Source organism: Cydia pomonella, chromosome 25, assembly GCF_033807575.1.
Source record: "Cydia pomonella isolate Wapato2018A chromosome 25, ilCydPomo1, whole genome shotgun sequence".
NCBI lineage: Eukaryota > Metazoa > Arthropoda > Insecta > Lepidoptera > Tortricidae > Cydia > Cydia pomonella.
The window spans coordinates 2959647-2980373 of record NC_084727.1 but is presented as its reverse complement, the minus strand read 5'-3'; the positions used below and the strand labels follow the sequence as shown (position 1 = coordinate 2980373).

At 37.5% G+C, this 20727-nt stretch overlaps 1 protein-coding gene across 2 annotated transcripts in view; it reads right to left on the bottom strand.

Moving 5' to 3' along the window:
• LOC133531467 (uncharacterized) overlaps positions 1-20727 on the bottom strand; it is a 50732-nt gene that overhangs the window by 6685 nt on the left and 23320 nt on the right. For both annotated transcript variants that reach the window (XM_061869709.1, XM_061869710.1), the window contains 5 exons: positions 8423-8505; positions 8203-8331; positions 1724-2157; positions 993-1144; positions 124-251 (listed from right to left, as the gene is read on the bottom strand). In XM_061869709.1, the coding sequence (XP_061725693.1) occupies positions 124-251; positions 993-1144; positions 1724-2157; positions 8203-8331; positions 8423-8505 (926 nt within the window). The remainder of the gene's footprint in view (positions 1-123; positions 252-992; positions 1145-1723; positions 2158-8202; positions 8332-8422; positions 8506-20727) is intronic.

Here is a 20727-nt window from a genome sequence, read left to right as displayed (position 1 = left end):
AGACATGGTTAGGTTAAAGACAACTTCTGTTGGTTAGTGAAAAGTGATAGAATAAACAATCAACTTGTTTAAAACTTATATCCCTTTTCACTAAATCTATTACTGTAGGTACTTATAGGTTACCTTCACAATATATCTGCTTGATGAACAACCCCCCCTTGGAGTGCCCCACCCACACGATGGGCAGCTGCCCCACACCCAGGGCCAGCAGCTGCGCGATCATCTGCTCTGCTCGCTCGTGCAGGTGCAGTCTGCAACCAGACTCAATTTTCATTTCAATTATTTTTAACTTTTTATTTAGTCTGGCAAACTATTGTTAGTGAAAAATTAGTGAAATTCAAAATTTTGTATGGAGATAGTTTGAGTCCCGGGGAACGATATAGGATAGTTTTGTCACGGAAATTATCACTCTACCCATAGAGAGAAGACGCAGGCAGATGCTCACAAATATTAAATATAAATATTTAGCTAATGTTTGTGAATTTACACTTTCTACCTATGACGGTTGTAAAGCTACATCCCAACCGCCCGCTCACACAGACAGACAACTGAGGCCTGGGTACAAAATTATCTGCAATGTCATCGAATTTCGAAGATAAAATTGAGGTTATAAATTATTATAGTGATAGAAATAATAATAATGATAAAAGTGTTAATAATGCGAGACGTATCGCTTAGACAATACAGGATAAACCAACACCACACTAGAACACGTGGGTGGCTTATTGTCAATGATAATAAAACAGTGAAGTTTATTGATATACCAAAGAGAACCTCAATAAATCTGATGAACACCGAAATAATGCAGATGATGACTTTCTGCTTGTTCTGTTAAATCACGATGCATATTGCGGCATAAGTTGATGATGATGATACTACTAATAACTGTAACATTGACGATGATAATAATTGTACACTTGGTTATGATGCAAATGACTACTATGATGCTAATACTAGAAATAATGAAGATAAGAACAATATACTGATATTACCTCTTGCACTGCTTGATCCACAAAGGTCTCCATAGATGAGGGTCACTGGTGTAGTTGATGGATATGACCCTGGCGTGAGGGTAGTCCTCCTTGATCCAGTCCCGAGGCCAGCACTCGGAGTAGCACTCGTCACAAATGCAGCCACAACCCACCTGAGAGATTAAAATTAAAAATTGTTTACTTTCATGAACAATTTTAGAGAAGATGTTGGAAGGTAGGAAGTTCCATTAAAATATTCTAACGAACAGTACATAATTTCATATAATCTATAAAATTTCTGAAAATGCTACGAAGCCGATTGGTCAGATGATATTTAATGACTAAAAAAACCAAGACTTTATTTCCTAGCTTTGTCAGAAAAATCCAAAAGGGTCATTCTCTGAGATTTCTGAGAATATGTCCGTGGTTGTGTCTAATTGCCACGACTCTTTTCATTTCATTTTTATTTTATTTTATACTACGTCGGTAGCAAACAGACATACGGCCCGCCTGATGCAACCGCAGACATATTTTTTGAGGATGATCGAAAAACTTTTCGTAAGCGACGATCTGGTAGAATGCTTCCGCAAAAACGTGATACTACTTGTGCGAAACTAAGTGATATTCGTGAAGAATTACAAGTAGGCAAAACTAACCATGACACATTTGCGTAAACCCATAACAATGTAAAATTCATATATAAGCTTGAAGATGTCCAAAATGATAATAAAAATGAAAACTTCACAACTGACCTCACACCGTTTCTCCTCCGCCCGACACCTACAATTATCGTTCTCCTTTTTCTCCACTTTCAAATTCTCCATATTAAACAAATCCCTGACAAACTTCGCTTGCGTATCATAATTATCAATAACTTCACATTGGTCCCCGCCTTTATAAAACTTCTCTGTTATGAACATTTCATCATCCGTAATTCTTTTATAATATTCATCTATGTTTGTAAATGTGATTTCTTTCTCGTTAAAATTGAGTATATTTTCGTTTTCTAGTTTGATACTGTTCTTAATACTTTCAATTTTATTTGCATCTTCAATAAACACATCTTTTGCTTGTTTGTCACAATCGCAGGACGGGATGGAGCTGGGTCGCCTGAGGTTTATTTTGTTGGGTTCTATTTTGTATTTGGACCTCCATTCTCCTTGTCTCCAGGTGTTGCCAAGGGAACCTGGAAAAAACAATAAATCAATCGATTACAAATAGGAAATAGCGAAAGAAGAATATTAAAAATAAGCCTTACGTTTTTCAAATAGAACTCTGGCATTGGTGTTCAAGATTTATAAGTTTGTTTTTAAATAATAAATCAATAAATAAAAGAAAAAGGCTTTATTGATTCTCTGCGAGATTACAGTATATGTTAAATACATATAAAATTTATTTATGTTTAAAGTTTGCTCGTAAAGATCCTTCTTTGGGTGAAGGCCTCCTCCAGTTTTCGCCGAGTATTTCCATCCTTGGCCTTCTGTGGCCAATCTTTGCCAGCTGTAGCCACTATTTCATCGGTCCACCTTTCTTTGGGCTTCCCGGGTTTCCTGGTCCCAGTGGGGTCATCCCACACCGTGGTTATTTTTGCCCATCTTTCTTTGTTTGAACGTGGCCACACCATTTCAATTTCAGTTTTTGTGCGTATGGCAGAGCGTCTATTATGCCACTTTTCTGTTGTATGTCCATGTTTCTCTTTTTAAGTGATATGGAACTGAAAAGATGCTCCTTGTACAGTCACGTCTGAAAACATCGACACGGTCGAAGTGCCAAAAATACGTATACACGACTTTATGGCCCATATATTAGGGTAGTGTATAGATACTTTTAGCACGTATTGATATTTTCAGACTTAACCGTATTACTCGTGCCTGGAGAGCAGCACTTTATGAATGAGATTCGTTCATTTTTTTCTGTTAGTCAGGGGCATAGATAAGTCAGGAGATTGGACTGTAATATGTTCATTTACAGTTCGATCTTAAGGCCTACTGTGACCTACAGGAATATGTCGTCAGCAAAGCGAAGGTTAGAACTATCTGCAACTCCTATCAATGTGCTTGTCTTTGGATGGATGGTATCTAAATACCTTCAAAAAACTTTTTGGTTTAGTAAACTTTTGTTTAACATAACAACTAATAACATAATATACATAGAATTACTATAACTAGCTTAAATCTAAAATAGGCCCTTGAGGCATTGTACCAAGGATCCTCGTTGTATCGCAATACTGATACGTTGTGCGAGGAAGCCGCGCCAGCTCTTTCGTCACCAGTTAAGTCAACCAGACGCTTCGCGATTTCTGCAAAAAAACTTGTGCTTTTTGGCTAATCTTCCAGCTGGATGTCACACTTGCTATCGCCTATCGGTACCAGAACACTATTTCAATATCCCGCTTTGTGTGCATGTCCTCACCTCAGCTCTAGTGCTGAATACCTTCAGCCTACATCAATTGTCAGTGAAGATATTATTAAACTGTTGTAACTACTGTGGCCCATATCAACACAACAGCGACATCCGGCGATTTGCGCTGCGACCTGTCGGGCACGGACAATACGACAATGGCTATAAATGTTTCACCGATTTAGATCAGCCTATGAAAAGCAAAAATAGATATAGATCGTTTATGACATATCATTTTTGCTTTAAGTTATAATGGATGCTAACATGATCTAAATCCTATTTGAAGTATTAGAACAAATTAAATTATTTTCAGAAAATATTTTAATTTGTTTTTATTTCAAGTACACACACACACACACAGACATACACACAGATATTTGTATAGTAGTATCCACCGTTTTGTAATGTATTTTTGTGTGTTGTTATATTTTAGTTTTTTAATCTTCTCTTCCTGATTTGTAACGTCTGTACATATTTGTAACGTTTTTATACTTATTGCCAATGTATTGCACTCAAGGGTCCCGAGATACAGGCTCAGCCTAGTTTGAGGTCCGCCAGTATACCAATTATGTTTTTCTGTGTTCTGTATAGAAATAAATACTTTTAATTTTAATTTTTTTTTAAGTAGTACAAATTAAAATATTTTCTGAAAATAATTTAATTTGTTCTAATACTTCAAATTGTATTGATTGGCAGCGCCATCTCTCTCGCTAGCTCGGTATCACCTGAGTTGATCCAGTTAGAAGGTATGAACCATACTGTTCTACCTTAGAGATGGCTAGGGGGCGCCGTAAGCCTTCAGTAAGAAATGCTTGAAAAAACTTGAAAAATTCGACCAATGCTGCTGTGACCCCGGTGGCCGAGTGACTCAGGCACCAGCCGCGATAGCAGAGGACGCTGGTTCGATTCCAGCCTGGGGCGCTGGAGGCCTTGGTCACTTTTTCTTAGTATATGACATTTATTTCAGTTTATGATCTAAATCGTTATATACCTAAAGGTTATTAACTCGTAGAAACGGGACTTACTTGCGTATTAAGTTTTGAATTTACCTCCGACGTTTCGAGGACGGCGTTGTCCCCGTGGGCTTGAAGAAGACTGGCTTTTGATATCATCTTGAGCGAGTTATTCGAACTACCCGCACTTGATCTTGTTTATTGACTTGAACGCCGCCCTCGAAACGTCGAAGGTAAATTTAAAACTTAATACGCGATTAAGTCCGGTTTCTATGAGTTAATAAACCTAAAGGTGTTCCAAAAATCCGTATAAAATGGTACCCCACTATAATTGTCGACATATCGCCACACACGCCAGCTAAGCTGCCGGTCGCCTCCTCCGCGGCTCCATAACCTGGCCCCGCTCAAACGGTATCACCAGGTTAGGGGCCGTGGGGTTGGATAACGATCGGTAGCGAAGAGCTGGCCTACACCAGCTACCCACACCGTCCCCAAAACGACGGCCATAAGACCACCCCACCAGTCGGTGGGGAAGCGACCCGCGACAGCCGCCGCAGCCATGGAGCGGTAGCGGCCCCTCATACCCCCCTGACGGGGGGTATCGACAGATCACTCACTCACTTGTCGACATATTGTTTAGGACAGTCAGCCAATTAAGACAAAGTCGTTGACATAAGAATCATCACCATTGGTCGCACTGGTCTCACGCAATTGGTCTCTTGAGTGCCATAAAGTAAAAACCGTCGTGCAGTCGGGTTGAAAACTACAGTAGGGCGCCTCTTGCATGTAGTTGAACAATTTACAAAACCAACTAACATTTTGTTACTTCGAATGGTTAATTTAATAACTAATCGCCCTGTTTTTTGGGGGCGTTCGAAGTGTCATTTTTTAAAGTTCCGTACCCAAAGGGTAAAACGGGGCTCCATTACTAAGACTCCGCTGTTGGTCCGTCTGTCACCAGGCTGTATCTTATGAACCGCGATAGTTAGACAGTTGAAATTTTCACAGATGATGTATTTCTGTTGCCGCTATAACAACAAATACTAAAAAGTACGGAACCCTCGGTGGGCGAGTCCGACTCGCACTTGTCCTGTTTTTATCTTACCTATCACATATCTAGGCTTTTAAAAAAAGGTTATACTCTGTATCTTTAGGTATTTAAATAAAAGTATACAAACAATTTGTACATTTTCGGGTAGTTACAACATTTATTGGTTAACCAACCAAATACAAAACCGCCTGGATCTGTCACTGAACGACCTGAGTTTAACCTACATTATTTGATCATGTAATGTTTTCATCTACCCTCAACTGGTTTAAAAAACCCATTTGAGATGTTATTAATTTTATTTAAATACCTAAAGAAGAGCTACTGAATCAAGTAGGTAAATAAGGAATACATTTGGCATAACTAATTAAAGAGACTCTATTTACATACAGAGTAAAAAAAAATGAAATACACGTAAAGTGGAATTACCTATCTTCGATTCAACGCAAAAGAAATACGTCAATTCAAAAATGGCGGCATGCTGGCAGGTCAGTTCATTTCATTCCTTGCGTTCTTGCTACATTATACCTATTTGATGTCATTGACACCTTTTCTGTTGCTTTAAAAACCGAGTGAAATGAGAGTTAACGAAGGTGTCTTCCTTTCAGCTTAGCTTGGGCAATAAATATTTCGTATGTCCGGGTGTTCTCCTCGGGAGGTCGCATTTCTCAACCGATTATCGTAAAATAATTGTGAGCAGGCGTAATAATTTCTTAATTCTAGGGTTTGCACGACGAATCTGAAATGTATGGGATGATCCGTGGATCCGCATAATTTCATATATTTCTCCCCCTACTGGAACTGGAAACCTGGCATCTTTACCCTGTAAATTTATTAATTTTATTTTCTATTTTCTACTCAACTCATAATGTAGTAATATAGCATTTTCTGTTTTTTAAGTTAATCTGTATCAGCTTACCTTAGTTAAGATACTTTACTGCGGAAGAGCGGTGTCTCTCATCACAAGTATCTCTGAATACTTAAAAAGAGACATCTACCCTGTTATTGTAAAAAGCTTGTATGCTAACGAATAAATAAAAATTTATTTTATTATCATTTTATTATTTCTGATCCGAATTGCAAACCCTACTTACTTCAGTACAGGTTTTCTAACTTTGAACAGGTACTATACTTTTAGTCAAAGACTTATGCTTTTATTTCTGATAATGAGGTATATTATTTGACGACCGGTCTGGTCTAGTAGTTAGTGAGTAGTAACCCTGCCTGTAATGCCGATTGTCCTGGGTTCGAACCCCGGTAAAGGTGTTTATTTGTGTGATGAGCACAGATATTTGTTCCTGAGTCATGGATGTTTTCTATGTATTTAAGTATTTGTATATTACATATATATCGTTGTCTGAGTGCGAGTACCCATAACACAAGCCTTCTTGGCTTACCGTGGGACTTAGTCAATTTGTGTAAGAATGTCCCTATAACATACTATAAATACTTATATGTGATATTATTATTCTTATAATTGTTAATACTTATAATTATTATTGCTGTTAGTCTAAGTTTCGTGACGCATTGGTTCAACTGTAATGAACATTTTTATCAATAAAATAAATAAATATTATATTTCCAATGATGATGGAATTTACCTAATCATTAATTTCATTCATGTCCTCATATAGAACGCATGTAGTACCTATTATTGTATTGTAGAATAGATTAGCTCCATGTATTTAGTAACATAATTAACTAAACGCAGGTCACAAGTCAGCCATTGTGATGAAACAATGCTGAATTGTCTTGACTTCCGCGACCCACATCTAACTGCTTAAGGCGAGGTATGCCCGATGATTTGTGGTATTTCTGATTTAATTTGGGACTTTCCGATATATTGATCCACTGGTATAAGATATATTGATCCATTGGTATAAAATATATTGATCCACTGGTATAAGATATATTGATCCAATGGTATAAGATATATTGATCCACTGGTATAAGATATATTGATCCACTGGTATAAGATATATTGATCCACTGGTATAAGATATATTGATCCACTGGTATAAGATATATTGATCCACTGGTATAAGATATATTGATCCACTGGTATAAGATATATTGATCCATTGGTATAAGATATTAAGAGGAAAGTATAAGTACCTCGTGATCGTCCATACGAAAGGAGAATACGTTTTTCCACTTCTAAACATTTTCCATTCTCCATGATTTTTAAGTATGTTATTGAAACATCAGCGGTGGTGGCCGAGTGGATATGACGTCCGACTTTCAATCCGGAGGTCGTGGGTTCAAATCCTGGCTCGTACCAATGAGTTTTTCGGAACTTATGTACGAAAATCATCTGATATTTACCACTAGCTTTTCGGTGAAGGAAAACATCGTGAGGAAACCTGCATACATCTGCGAAGAAGTTCAAAGGTGTATGTGAAGTTCCCAATCCGCATTGGGCTAGCGTGGGGACTATAGCCCGAGCCCTCTCGCGCATGAGAGGAGGCCTGTGCCCAGCAGTGGGACGTATAATTATAGGCTAAATTATTATTTATTTTATATTGAAACATCATCATATCAGCCTTTTATCGCCCACTGCTGAGCATAGGCCTCTCTTCTAGTACGCCACTTATCCCGGTCCCGAGCCAATCTCATCCAGAAGTGACCCGCAGTCTTCCGAAAATGTTATTGACACAATGAAAAACTAAGTTTATAGGTTTAACTTTTTTTCGAAATTTGCAAAACAAAAGAAAATGTTTAAAGCGAAACCTATAAACCTAGAATACATTATGCTGAAGCGATCGACATCAAAACCAGGCGGACCATATGCTTAAAAAAATGTTAAGAAAAATAAATTTCTTCTACTCACCATACAGTCCATGTACGAAGATGACGTCAACCTTAGGCGTCTCTGGTTGGTAGAGAACCACACATTCAACTTTAGGCTCCGGGTGCAGATGTTCTTTGCCAGCTGGCCGCGGTTTTGAATACTTTGGAGCTTTAAACAAACAAAAACATAAGTTTTGGCTTCCTCGGACCTGCTCATCTGCATCAAAGAATATCATACTCTCTGCTATGTATAAAGTTACCTGTGATCTGCGGTAGAGGGTTGGTCAACAGACGATACAGCATGGCGGAGGCGGTGCTCCACAGGCAGGACACGCACCATCGTCTGAAACAAACATATTCTTTATTTAAGCATTATTTTTTAGTATATTTATTAAAACGCATAAAATACCTAAAAGAATATAACTAAAGTAAAGTACTTAACATATCTAAATACATATATTTACAAATAAAAAATGGGGGCTAGCTCGTCGCCCGATGGTAGGGTGCCCAGAAGGCTGGTGGCATTACCGCGCTGTATGGCGATGCCAATTCGCTGGGCAAGGAAAGAACCAGCCCTCTAGTCACCCGTAGCATCAATGAGACGCTTCGCCAGCTCTCTGAAAATACAATGGGCTCCGGGTCCCCAGGGTCCGAGGGTCTCCACCCCAAACGGCTCAAACATACAACCGGAATCAATGGATGCATATTTGCATATTTTTTTAGTTACTTGTGTTAAAAAGCACTATTTGGTGAAGTAGGATCGCTGGTAATGAAGGCATGAGTGGTATGACTGTTTTGTGAACTTCTTCCTCCGACATTTTGAAATTCATTGAAAATAGTGCCATAGTCATGTCACGTGTGATTTGCGTGAATCGGCTTCAATACTTTCGGCATTCGCTTCCCCTTTAAAGACAACAACAAATCGTTAAACGATATATAAAACGACAATATTATAAAAACAGTCGCCCAAACACGGTTGATTCGATCTAGAAAATAAAACTCGAGTTATTCGTGTGAAAACGTAAGTTTGTAACTACGAGTAGAGATATTTCTGTACCTACCAACTGAACAAATGTGTGATTTTTGTACAAGTCACCTTGGCAGTGAATGTGTATTTAAATTAGTAATTAACATGAGCGAACTTATTCTTAAAACATTATTAATAAATCAAATAAATCATTTTTATTCCAGACAACATTGATCCATAGGTATATATTTACATTTACATTAGGTATACAGTACCGGCGACCGAGCTGCTCGGTTATAACTATTTATTGTAATATGGTGGTGTATAGGTGATAATCTTAACTACATTTTTTACTAAATTAAACTTGTCTAAAACAATAAAAATTAAAAAAAAAAAAAAAAACTTGAACATATAAAAAAAAAAAGTTAATCACCGGGCGAGATTCGAACCCGTAACACTCGTTTCTAGCCTTCCGCGTACCAGACGGACAGTGGCCGGCAACACGAAATTAGCGACCATATTCTGCGTCGAAAGAAAAACGCATGAAAACTCGAATACACGCATTTTCCCAATCATAAGACTAATCTAGATCGATTGTATACCCCCAAAAACCCCCATATACCAAATTTCAGCGAAATCGTTAGAGCCGTTTCCGAGATCACAGAAATATATATATATACAAGAATTGCTCGTTTAAAGGTATAAGATTTACAATAAAAATTAAAAATAAATTAAATTAGGTGTATAACAGAAAATTTCTTGACTAGACATTAAAACTAAATTAACTGAGCATTTGATAATTGATAAAATAAAAATAACTTGACAATACATTGATAGGATTTAATAATATTCATTGATTATTAAAAGATTAAAATTAAAATAAAAGTTAAAACGCTTAAAGGTATGCGCATTGCGCAGTCAAATTTAGTTAAAATGTCAAAACTTAAAACTGAGAAACAAATAAAATTAGGTGTGTAACATAAAAATTCATGATTTCGTAATTGCTAAAATATAAAATAACTTGACAATTAATTGATAGATACGTAATAATAAAATTCATTAATTATCAAAAGATTAAAAATTATGAACCATGAAATTGGAATTAAATTTAAAGTTAAATGCTGTAAAGGCATGCGCAGTCAAATTCAATTAAAATGTCTAAACTTAAAACTATTCTTAAGTTATTAGGATAATGTGGGAACATGGAGACTATCCCAGTGCCAAATAGGATTGATTGATTGAGGATTGTCCTATAGTCTTGCTATAGAACAATCTAGCCTATTAGCCACCATATGCCGTTGGAGCTCTCACGTACTCGACGCATAAGGGAAGCGGTCCGTTTGCGCATCATGGCATGGAAACCATCTACTATTAGTCCGCAATATAGATAGACCGGTGACCGCAGAGCTGGCAGCTTCCTCGTCCAAAGAAGTCTTGCAATACCACCATGCCGCAGGGGAATAGTTTTAAGGGCCTGTTTCACAGTGTCCAAGTAGAGTACCTATTGTACAGTTAATTAACAAATAAATTAACTGCTTCCTGCAAAACTCAGCACTTTTCATCAAATCGATTTTTCGATCGATTTGCTCGAAAAAGATCTTTTTCATGCAGGTGTGCTAAAGGACAAAGGCCTATTTTGTTCCAGCGGGAGTTATGGATAGTGAAAAAAAAAGCTATAACTCCCTAGGGAGGAATAGCTTTTTTTTAAATTATGTCACTTATTCATACAAACCAAGTAGCCGAACGAAGACGTTTATAATTTAATATTTTTGTTTGTGTTTAAAAATATTTAATTTATTTGGACGATTGTTTGATATGTATACCGTATTTAAGAATTATTTTGCTTAAAATTTAGTTTTTTCTTCCCAAGTGTGATGAAAAACATTGTGTGTAACTCCGGAGGTAAGAATATTGCAAACTCGGGTCCTTAATTCCCGCGAGCCTCCGGCTGTCGGGAATTACCACCCTCGTATACAAAATTTCCCTTACCCCCCTCGTTGCACAATGTACTATTATCTACTAGTTAAGCTTATTTGAGGATTTTGAAACGCCAACGATGACTTTATTCGTCAGATAAATGGCAAGTAGCTTATTCAGGACTTCACTTGGACATTGTGCAACATACCCTTAGTATTTTATTTCAAGATTAGTATTATTATTATTATTTTTTTATGTAATAGTTCAATCATTTATTGACAATAACAATATAAATAATAATAATATAGTATTATTTATTTTTACATTTAGGTTTTAAGTTTTATAGTTAAATTGTTTACGTATTTATTTAGTTATTTATTGTACTTAAGTATGTTTTCGGTAGAAGTATTTGACCTTAAAACTTAGCTAGATCAGGGTCCCCACTCGCTTCCCGCCGTCGCCCCACATGTAGGTAGATAAATAATGTTTGGCAAGAATAAACATTGAATCAGACAAGTTTCTTTATGTACCAAATATAATATTTAAACTGCGGGCTTTGTGACAAGAATTTAAAATTTAAAAATCTGTAAGGCTTAAGGTATGATAGGTATGGGCATTGTGAATGTCATCTCGCTTTGTGTGGTAGGGCACAGCACAGCGGATGTCATTCCAGATCTAGAGCAGAGCCCAACTGGGGAAGTACCTCCACCTTACAGAAAACCGTAGCCAAATAAAACTAGACGCTACTCATAGTGTTGTGTTCCTGCCGGTGAGTAAGGTTGCCAGAGATCAACGAGGGTGCGGAGTGTTAAGGTCGGTAACGCGCATGTTACTCCTCCGGAGTTTCAGGCGTACGTAGGCTACGGAGACTGCTTACTATCAGGCGGGCCGTACGCTTACGCTTAGTTGCTAGTATAAAAAAAGGCAAATAAATACAGGGCTCCAAAACCAATAGTGACAAGAAAAAATAATCTCAAAATGGCGGAGCCATGGGGATCATGAAACCTGCTCACAAAATATCATGAGAATCGCTTGAGCATTTTGCCCAAGCTGAATCAGAAACCTTCGCTCTCGCTCGTTCAAAAATGTAAAATTAGCACAGCAAGTGGTACTTTACCGCGCACGTAATAAATGATATCAGCAAATCTGTACCCACTCGAGTAATATGGACAATTTGCAGCGCTTCCTCACAGATCGAGCAATTGAACCAATTGAACTATTGAGATATATATTGGCGTAGGTTTGAGCTAAGTATGTTGTACAGTCGCCATCAGATACATCGGAGCGCACGAGTTGCTCAAAAATATCTAAACACACACTCTAACTAGAGTTGCCACCCATACTATAATATATAGTATCATACTATATTTTAATCAATTACACTATATATTATACAAAAACAATATAGTACGAAAAATACTATATTTTCAGCACTAAGAGGCATACAAATGTCACCGATATCGCATCGTAGAGCCAAGAACCAAGATAAGTTGGCAGCGATTTTGATGGCCTGACTCTATGCGACTTGGATTTTTAACGCCGCAATTCGCCTCAAATCGGTGTTCTATTTTTTCCGATTTTCCCAGTATACGAGTACACTAGGTATACTTTTTCCAATATTTTGACAAAAATACTATTTTTCGAAAAAAAGGTGGCAACCCTAACAATAACGCCTTGACAATAGAGGCGTGTTCAGATATTTTTGAGCACCTTGGCCGGTCCGATATATCTGATGGCGACTGTACATTGTAGAGTAAGCGTCCTGACAGTAAACACCTAATGGCATAAACCACACCAACTTCGCAGTTACTAGACAATTTATTGTGGCAGTGTGCATGCATGACCGCGGCTCGTCTGGTGGCTGTGGCGCTCATTATTTAGCTGGCAGGTAACTTGTTAAAGCGTATGAAACTAAAGCGTGTTTCACACTATCCGATCCGATATACGATGTTGAATCCTTAGGAGAAATTGTTAGAAAATACGTAAAGGTATCCAGTTCTTTTTCACCACACCAACTGGTAAAAGCCCTCTTGATTGTACAAGAACTAATGAGAAAGTTGTATTTTAACCACACGTGGGACAAAGTAATCTGATGCAAATTTTGAGCTGTTAGAATTGACCTTTAAATGATGATTTTGAATGATCAAATTTTTTGATTGTCTTGTTTGGTATTTCATGTTTTGTTTTAATTTTTTTTATAGGTACAATGTGTTTGTCCACGTATAGTCGAGCTGTTAACCACGTATAGTACGATGAATTTTATCGACAAATCACCCCCCATGCCTATGTTTTTTCTCAACCATTTTAAAAATGCACCATTTCAAAGTTTTATGGTGCCAAACACTACTGCACTCGATAAATGTACCATTATTTGTCCATTTACCTATCGCACATAAAAAAAAATCATTCGCTAGCTTATGAATTAGGGCATAAATTTGAAGCATAATGGTCACAGAGAATTGTCCACAATTATTAGAGAATTGGTAACAAAGATAAAATTGTCTTCAAAAATAAACTATTTTCTACGTTTCTGTAATATTGTATAATATTCATGATTTGGTAGATACTTAGTTATGCATTCTGTAGCATTAGTTTATGAGACTGCTAGCTTAACAGTCCAGACGCGATTTATTTATTTAGCATAAATTTTATTTTGACACTTGGAGAGACTTTACACCTCCAAATCTTATTAGTATTAGTACTCTGACATTGGGGACATCATTTTCTGAGTTATTTGAACTTAACAGATTAAACATTAAAGGTACTAAATCCTGGCGTAATAAAAATAATTGTACCTTAGCGTTTTTTCTTAAAAATTAAATCGATAACTTGAAAAATTATAACGCCTGCAAAATTGTAATAGCAAGCAAAATATAAAATGAGTAAAACTTGGAAAGCACAAATAAAATGACTCATATTATAATTGAATATGAAGGTACAAAAAAGGTACAAAAATTTGGCTTTTATAGAATTTATCAATAACCACGGCAACATAGCGTAATAAAGTACACCCGCCATTCTGACTGTCAGGATGGCGGGTGACCTGTTTTTTGATGATAACTTTACGTACGAGGTACTAAATAGTACAAATTAGGTACAAAAATATGGTATGCTTTTCATTTGATTTTATTTAGGTACACCCGTCATTCTGACTCTCACCGTGAAAATGTAATAAATAAGCGATAAATAAATCATGAAACTTAGCATTTCATCAGTCGTTTCAAATAAACGGATTACGCAATTTACGCATTACGCATTACTTTGCGGACATGAAATGGTAAGGCGCGTATTTTTTACATGTTAATGTGACCAGCTGACGGTTTTTCCACCGCGATACGGAAAAAATATTTCCACGGAACATTGGCTTCAACAAACCCAGCTTTCTACGATCAATATCCTCAACTACAACCTCCGGGCCCAGTACTCGAGACAGACAAAGAAAGGTGGTGGAGCCTGTATTTACACAAAATCGGATATAATCACAATGGAACGCAGGGAGATCGCAGAGTTATCCTTCGAGGCCCACTTCGAAGCCTGTGCCATCGAGTGCATTGGACTGGACCTTATCATTGTGTGTATCTACCGCCCGCCCAATGGTGATGTACCTTTATATCTTACTAAGTTAGATGAATTACTAAACCTAGAATGTATACAGAATAATAATGTTGTACTGGTAGGAGACATTAATATTGATCTCCTAACTAAATGTTCTAACACCAGATGTCTCCTAAATATAATTAAACAACACAATTTTAGACAGCTAGTAACCGTACCTACTAGAATAACTGCAACATCAGAAACTTGTATTGACCATGCATATTCTAACATACACAAAAGCATGATTTGCGATGTGACTTGTAAAGAAATGTACCTGTCAGATCACTTGAGTGTAAATGTAATCATAAATACTAAAAATTCCTTTTCTCCCATTAAGTTTACAACTAAACGCATTTTTTCAAATCAAAACAAATACAATTTTATTCAGAGCCTCGAGTTATATGACTGGGATTGTGTTTTTATAAAAAATAAATGCCCTAATAAAATAACTACATCTGTAATGAACATCCTTAAACACTATTATGATATTCACTTCCCTAAGCGAAGACAACCTATTAAAAAGATTGTAAACACCTGGGTTAATGACCTCTTACGTAAACTACGCCATAAATTGCGTGCAACGAAGGTTAAGTTATCTAAACAACCTAACGACATCGAGCTACACTCGAGTCTATTAAAATTGGAAACAGCGTATTGGGCCACATTACGTAATGACCGTGTAGAATTCATAAATAGCAAAATAGTGTGTAGTGCAGGTGGCAGTGTCTGTCGGGCTATGTGGAGCGTCATCTCGTCGGAGACATGCCGGCGCAGTAGCAGCAGGAGCGGCCCCCTGGACGTGCTCGTGAGCCGTGCGCCGGGCGACTGCGAGACGGCACGCGCAGCAGCCGCCGCCGCGCAGCTTAACCACTACTACACTCACACGAACAACGACTCGCGTCCGTGCGTAGGTGATGCACTCGCATATCTCGACAGATATCTGCCACAGGTACCATCTGCATTCCTATTTAAACCGTTTACTCTTAACGAAATGCTGAAAACATGTAAGGACGTGAAACGAAAACATTCTAAGGACATCAACGATATGACAACCTATGTCATTGATCTTCTCCCTCCTACTGTCATATCCTTACTGCTATCTATATTCAATAAATGCGTCAATGCGGGTGTATACCCCGACACGTTAAAGTTAGTAAAAATTCAGCCCATCTATAAAGGAAAGGGTGAAATGCATATACCTAAATTCTATAGGCCGATTTCCCTCATACCTGTAATTTCTAAGGTTTTTGAGCGTCTACTAAGTAAGCGAATGATGGAACACTTTATATCAAAAAATCTTTTAAATAACCAGCAGTATGCCTACCAGACTGGCCGTTCGACGACGGACGCGGCGCGCGACGCGGTCGCACGAGTGATGGCGCATCTCGAGGGCGGGCGGCAGGTCGCAGCGATATTCTGTGACCTTTCGCGCGCCTTTGAGATGATCGACCACTCATTGCTCCTCTCGAAATTAGCACGCTACGGCTTCGAGGGCAACTTTCTTAACACGATCGCCTCATTCCTCAGCAACCGACAACAAAGCACAGTCGTTCGTGGCGCGAAATCGAACCTTGAACCCATAGGAGATTGTGCCGTACCCCAAGGATCGATGATGGGTAATAACCTATTTTTAATACTAGTTAACGACATTATGACGGCGTGCTCTGAGCCTGAGTATATTATGTTTGCAGATGACACGTGCATAATATTAAATGAAGATAATTTCAACAACTTAAAAATTAAAGCCCATAAAGTAATACACAACATTGCCAAGTGGTTTTCATCTAACGGTATGCTTCTTAATATAGATAAAACAAATATTATGCACTTTCAACTTCGAAAAATTGGTATATGTCCGCTAGAAATATATGTGAACAATATAAAACTCCCACAGGTTGAGCAAGCAAAATATCTCGGTTTTACTATTGACTCGGGACTAACTTGGACCCCCCATATAGATGCGGTAGCCGGCAGACTAGCATCGGCGTGCTTCGCCCTTTCTAGACTCGCGCCAACTCTAACGCCTCAAAATCTTAAAACGGCATACTATGGGTATTTCCACTCAATTTTGATTCAAGGTGTAGAGCTGTGGGCCACTGCAGCCGAATGCAATAGACTGTTTAGACTACAAAAGCGTGCCCTTAGGATAATTTCGGGCAAGCCCAATGATTATCCAGCGCAGTCGTTATTTAAGGAACACAGGATCCTCACGCTGCCATGTGTTTATATATTAAAAGTCTGTAAATATGTGAAGGCAAATCTCGGGCTATATACAACCCGCGGGCAGAACCACGGCCGCAACACGCGTGGCGAGCACCTCCTGCTGGTCCCGCGCTGCCGACTGGCAAAGACTCGGAAGTCACTCGTTGTCATGGGTGCAAAGATTTATAACACTCTACCGAAAGAGGTCATTAACTCAACTAGTGAGGCAATATTTGAAAGTAAACTTAAGAAAATTTTAATTGGGTTAGCGTGCTACACAATAAGTGAATTTATGTTAAGGACCACTGATACCTCCAACTGAATGATGTAATCATAAACTATGTACCTAATTATACTACTAAACTAAGATATGAAAAAGTACCATTATAACTGACCAAATCTGCTAAAACTGTACCTAACGATAACAGCTAGTAATAATAATATGTTGTGATACTTATGTATATACTACTGTGTGACATGTAAAATTATTTATAATTTTATTAATAAATATCTTAATCTTAATCTTAATCTAATCTTAGATACAACTGGCTGACGGTTTTTTGTATAAAACAGCATCTAAACTATCATACACAATATCAATCAGGGACGATGATTGTTTTTTTTTATTACATGTTCATGTCATCAATTGACGGTCTTTCCACCGCACTATTTTTTAATTCATGATAGCATCTAATCTATCATCTGAGAAAGTATCAGCCGGGAGGCGATGACTGACGACATATGCTCCAGGCCCGCAGTCTATAAGTACCTACACTTATTCAGTGTAGGCGGTAATGCAGTTAACCAACCGTATCGTGTAGGGTTTCTAGACCTTGGCCGTGCGCGTGTACAACGTGTATGAGTTGTGTGGATATGTTTACTGGTGTGTTTATGTTTATTTGTGACGTCCACGAACACACGGCAGTTCGTTTTTTTAGCATTAGAAATAAGGTAAAACTCTAGAATTGTCTCTTTATTGAAAAACGCTTTTTAGGGTTCCGTAGCCAAATGGCAAAAAACGGAACCCTTATAGATTCGTTATGTCCGTCTGTCTGTCCGATTATGTCACCGCCACTTTTCTCCGAAACTATAAGAGCTATACTGTTCAAACTTGGTAAGTAAGTAGATGTATTCTATGAACCGCATTTTTTTATTTTATCAGTAATTATTACTTATGAAAGCAAAAGATTGTAAATGATCGTATATGATTTATATTATAATTGTTATATATTTGCCGTGACTTATTTTTCATGAGCGTTTTTCAATAAACACACACCAAAATGACTTATGTTAACGGCACCAATCATGGGACATTTAAGAGAAAAATTGGATTATTTTTGATATTTCACCGACATCTGTAAAATTTCTACCGCTTTATGCTTTAAAAGTTTAATGTCCTATTCTATTCTATTATTTATAAAAAAAAATGAATTTTGAATTTTGGATGCTGGCGGCATTTCGTTACCGTTGTATCTACGTTGTGCGAGGAAGCCGCCAGCTCTTCGGTCACCAGTTATGTCAACCAGACGCTTCGCAATTTCTGCAAAAATCTTGTGCGGGCTGGGACCCCATGGACCTAGATTTTCAACGCCAAAAGAAAGAAAAGAAAGAAAGTTTCGACTTAGGAAATTCTCTTTCAGCTTAGGGTAGGGTAGGTAATTACTCAATGTAGGTACTAAACAGTTAATAACGACTGTTTTATCTAACATTTACGTAATAAATTGGCGTCTGTTTCAAGTGACATCGAAATCCAGACTCAGTCAGAACGATTGACGAGAAAAAAATACCGAGGACTTTTCCCATGAGAATTTTGTAATTTTTGATAATAAGTAGTGTATTTGACTAATAATCAAATCAGTTACTTTTTTCGAACTGTCAAAACGATTTGCTACTAGGACATTGGCAGAATCATCAACACCTTGATGGAGCCATAACACGAAAAATTGATTAATTTATATGAAACACTAGCAAATTACGTCACGGTCAAGTTACCAACACTTTATAGTTCTAAATTTAAACTACGTCTAAAAAAATACGACTATGTCCTCCCGCCATCTCCTTTTCGGCCTGCTGCACCCCGGCCAGCACATCTATGGTGTCCCGTGGGTCCCACTCGGGGTCCCTCTCAGGGTGCATGCGGCAAATTGTGTTTAAAAATTACTGCTGTCTACGTTTCTCTATTAATATTATCGTGCTTTTTAGTGTATGGTATGAATTAATTTATTTAAATGCAGTAAAATACCCTATTTTCTTTGATGCATTGCTACCGGCGTATTTAAAAGTAGGCAGTCGGCCAGGCGAATCCTATGCCATTTGTAATGACAAAGTGAGGTAATGTCATCATTAATGTCTAATTTCTATGAAAATATGACGTTTCTAATGACACTGCCACACTTTGCGCTGTTCAAGTCGGTGCAAAGTAAGCTTGGACGGCTATAGTATTTTGGTTAAAATCGAATTAAACTTGACCTATTTAACAGACCATTAACATTTCATATCAAGAAACCAGATAACTAGTTAATAAAATAAATTAAAAGTAATCTACCGAATAAAAATATATGAAATATATGATAGTTGAGCCTGACCCAATGTATATTCTTTGTTACCAGTATCTTAACCTTTTATATTGTGTTTTTAGTCAAGAACCGTGGCACAAAACAAACCTTGGTTGTGCAAAAATCGTTCGCTGTATGTCCGAACTTCTTATTCTTAGATGTTTTTAATGATTATTTGTAGTTGAGTATTTATAAATATTTATATTATTATATATCTCATTGTCTAAGTACCCTCAACACAAGTGTTATTGAGCCTACTGTCAATACCGGATTTAGAGGTCTGGAAGCCTCGGGCAATAAAGGAGTGGAGGCCCCCTGGGCCCAAATTATTTTCCAAGTAAAATGGTAAATTTTCCGAAGTCTCTATTGTGGGGGCCCCTCTTTTGTGGAGGCCCCGGGGCTGTAGCCCCGGTTGCCCTCCCCTAAATCCGGCCCTGCTTACTGTGCTTAAGTTAAAATGCTGGCCCTCATATTGAAGCTGCGCAAACTGGTTGTCTTCTCGCGCAATCTGGTACCTAGTACCAACAAGGGCATAGGTGTCGACGCGACCTAAAAATGCGCAGTAGGTGCAGTCAAGTGTAAAAATATGGATGTACACATCTTACTCAAAAATATGTCCCATAGCATCTTATTCCAGTGTAATAAGAGCGTAGTACGATATTTATGAGACGATTTATTCGATACATATTTTTGCACTTGACTGTACGTACTTACTTGACAGTAAACTTATGCCTAGTTAAGCTAGGTAAGAAAACCCTCTGCAGTATGCAGTCATTAGTGGAAATACTTAATCGGGCTAATTGTTCCTTAACCTTATTCTTTTCGAAATTCAAATTACTTACCTTACCATCTACCTATATACATTCAGGAAACAACGTTTGTAAGAAAACACTTACACCTATATGAAATGCGCAAAGATCTAGTAGCTGGCAACACGATATGTAAAAATGTACTAGCCATCCCAACGTGCAAATTGGTAATTTATAAAAACCCACGTAAGATCTATACAATTATATAACAAATTACCCCACAGTATGTCAAATGAGATTAAATATTCAAGCCTAAACTTGTAAACCTACTGACTAAAAATTTTTACTATAGTATAGACGAATTTCTTAATGATAAAGATTTAAATTAACTAGACATATTCATGTAGATATACATACTAAATCAAAATAAATTTAAATGTATGTAATTAAATTGCATAATATCATTAAACATTAAATATTAGTTAATAGAATCAGGCGTTACTTTGCAGAAATCCATGTAATTAAAGCCAGAAATATTACTTTGCTAATCCGCGAGAAAATAACGTCAGATCAGTCAG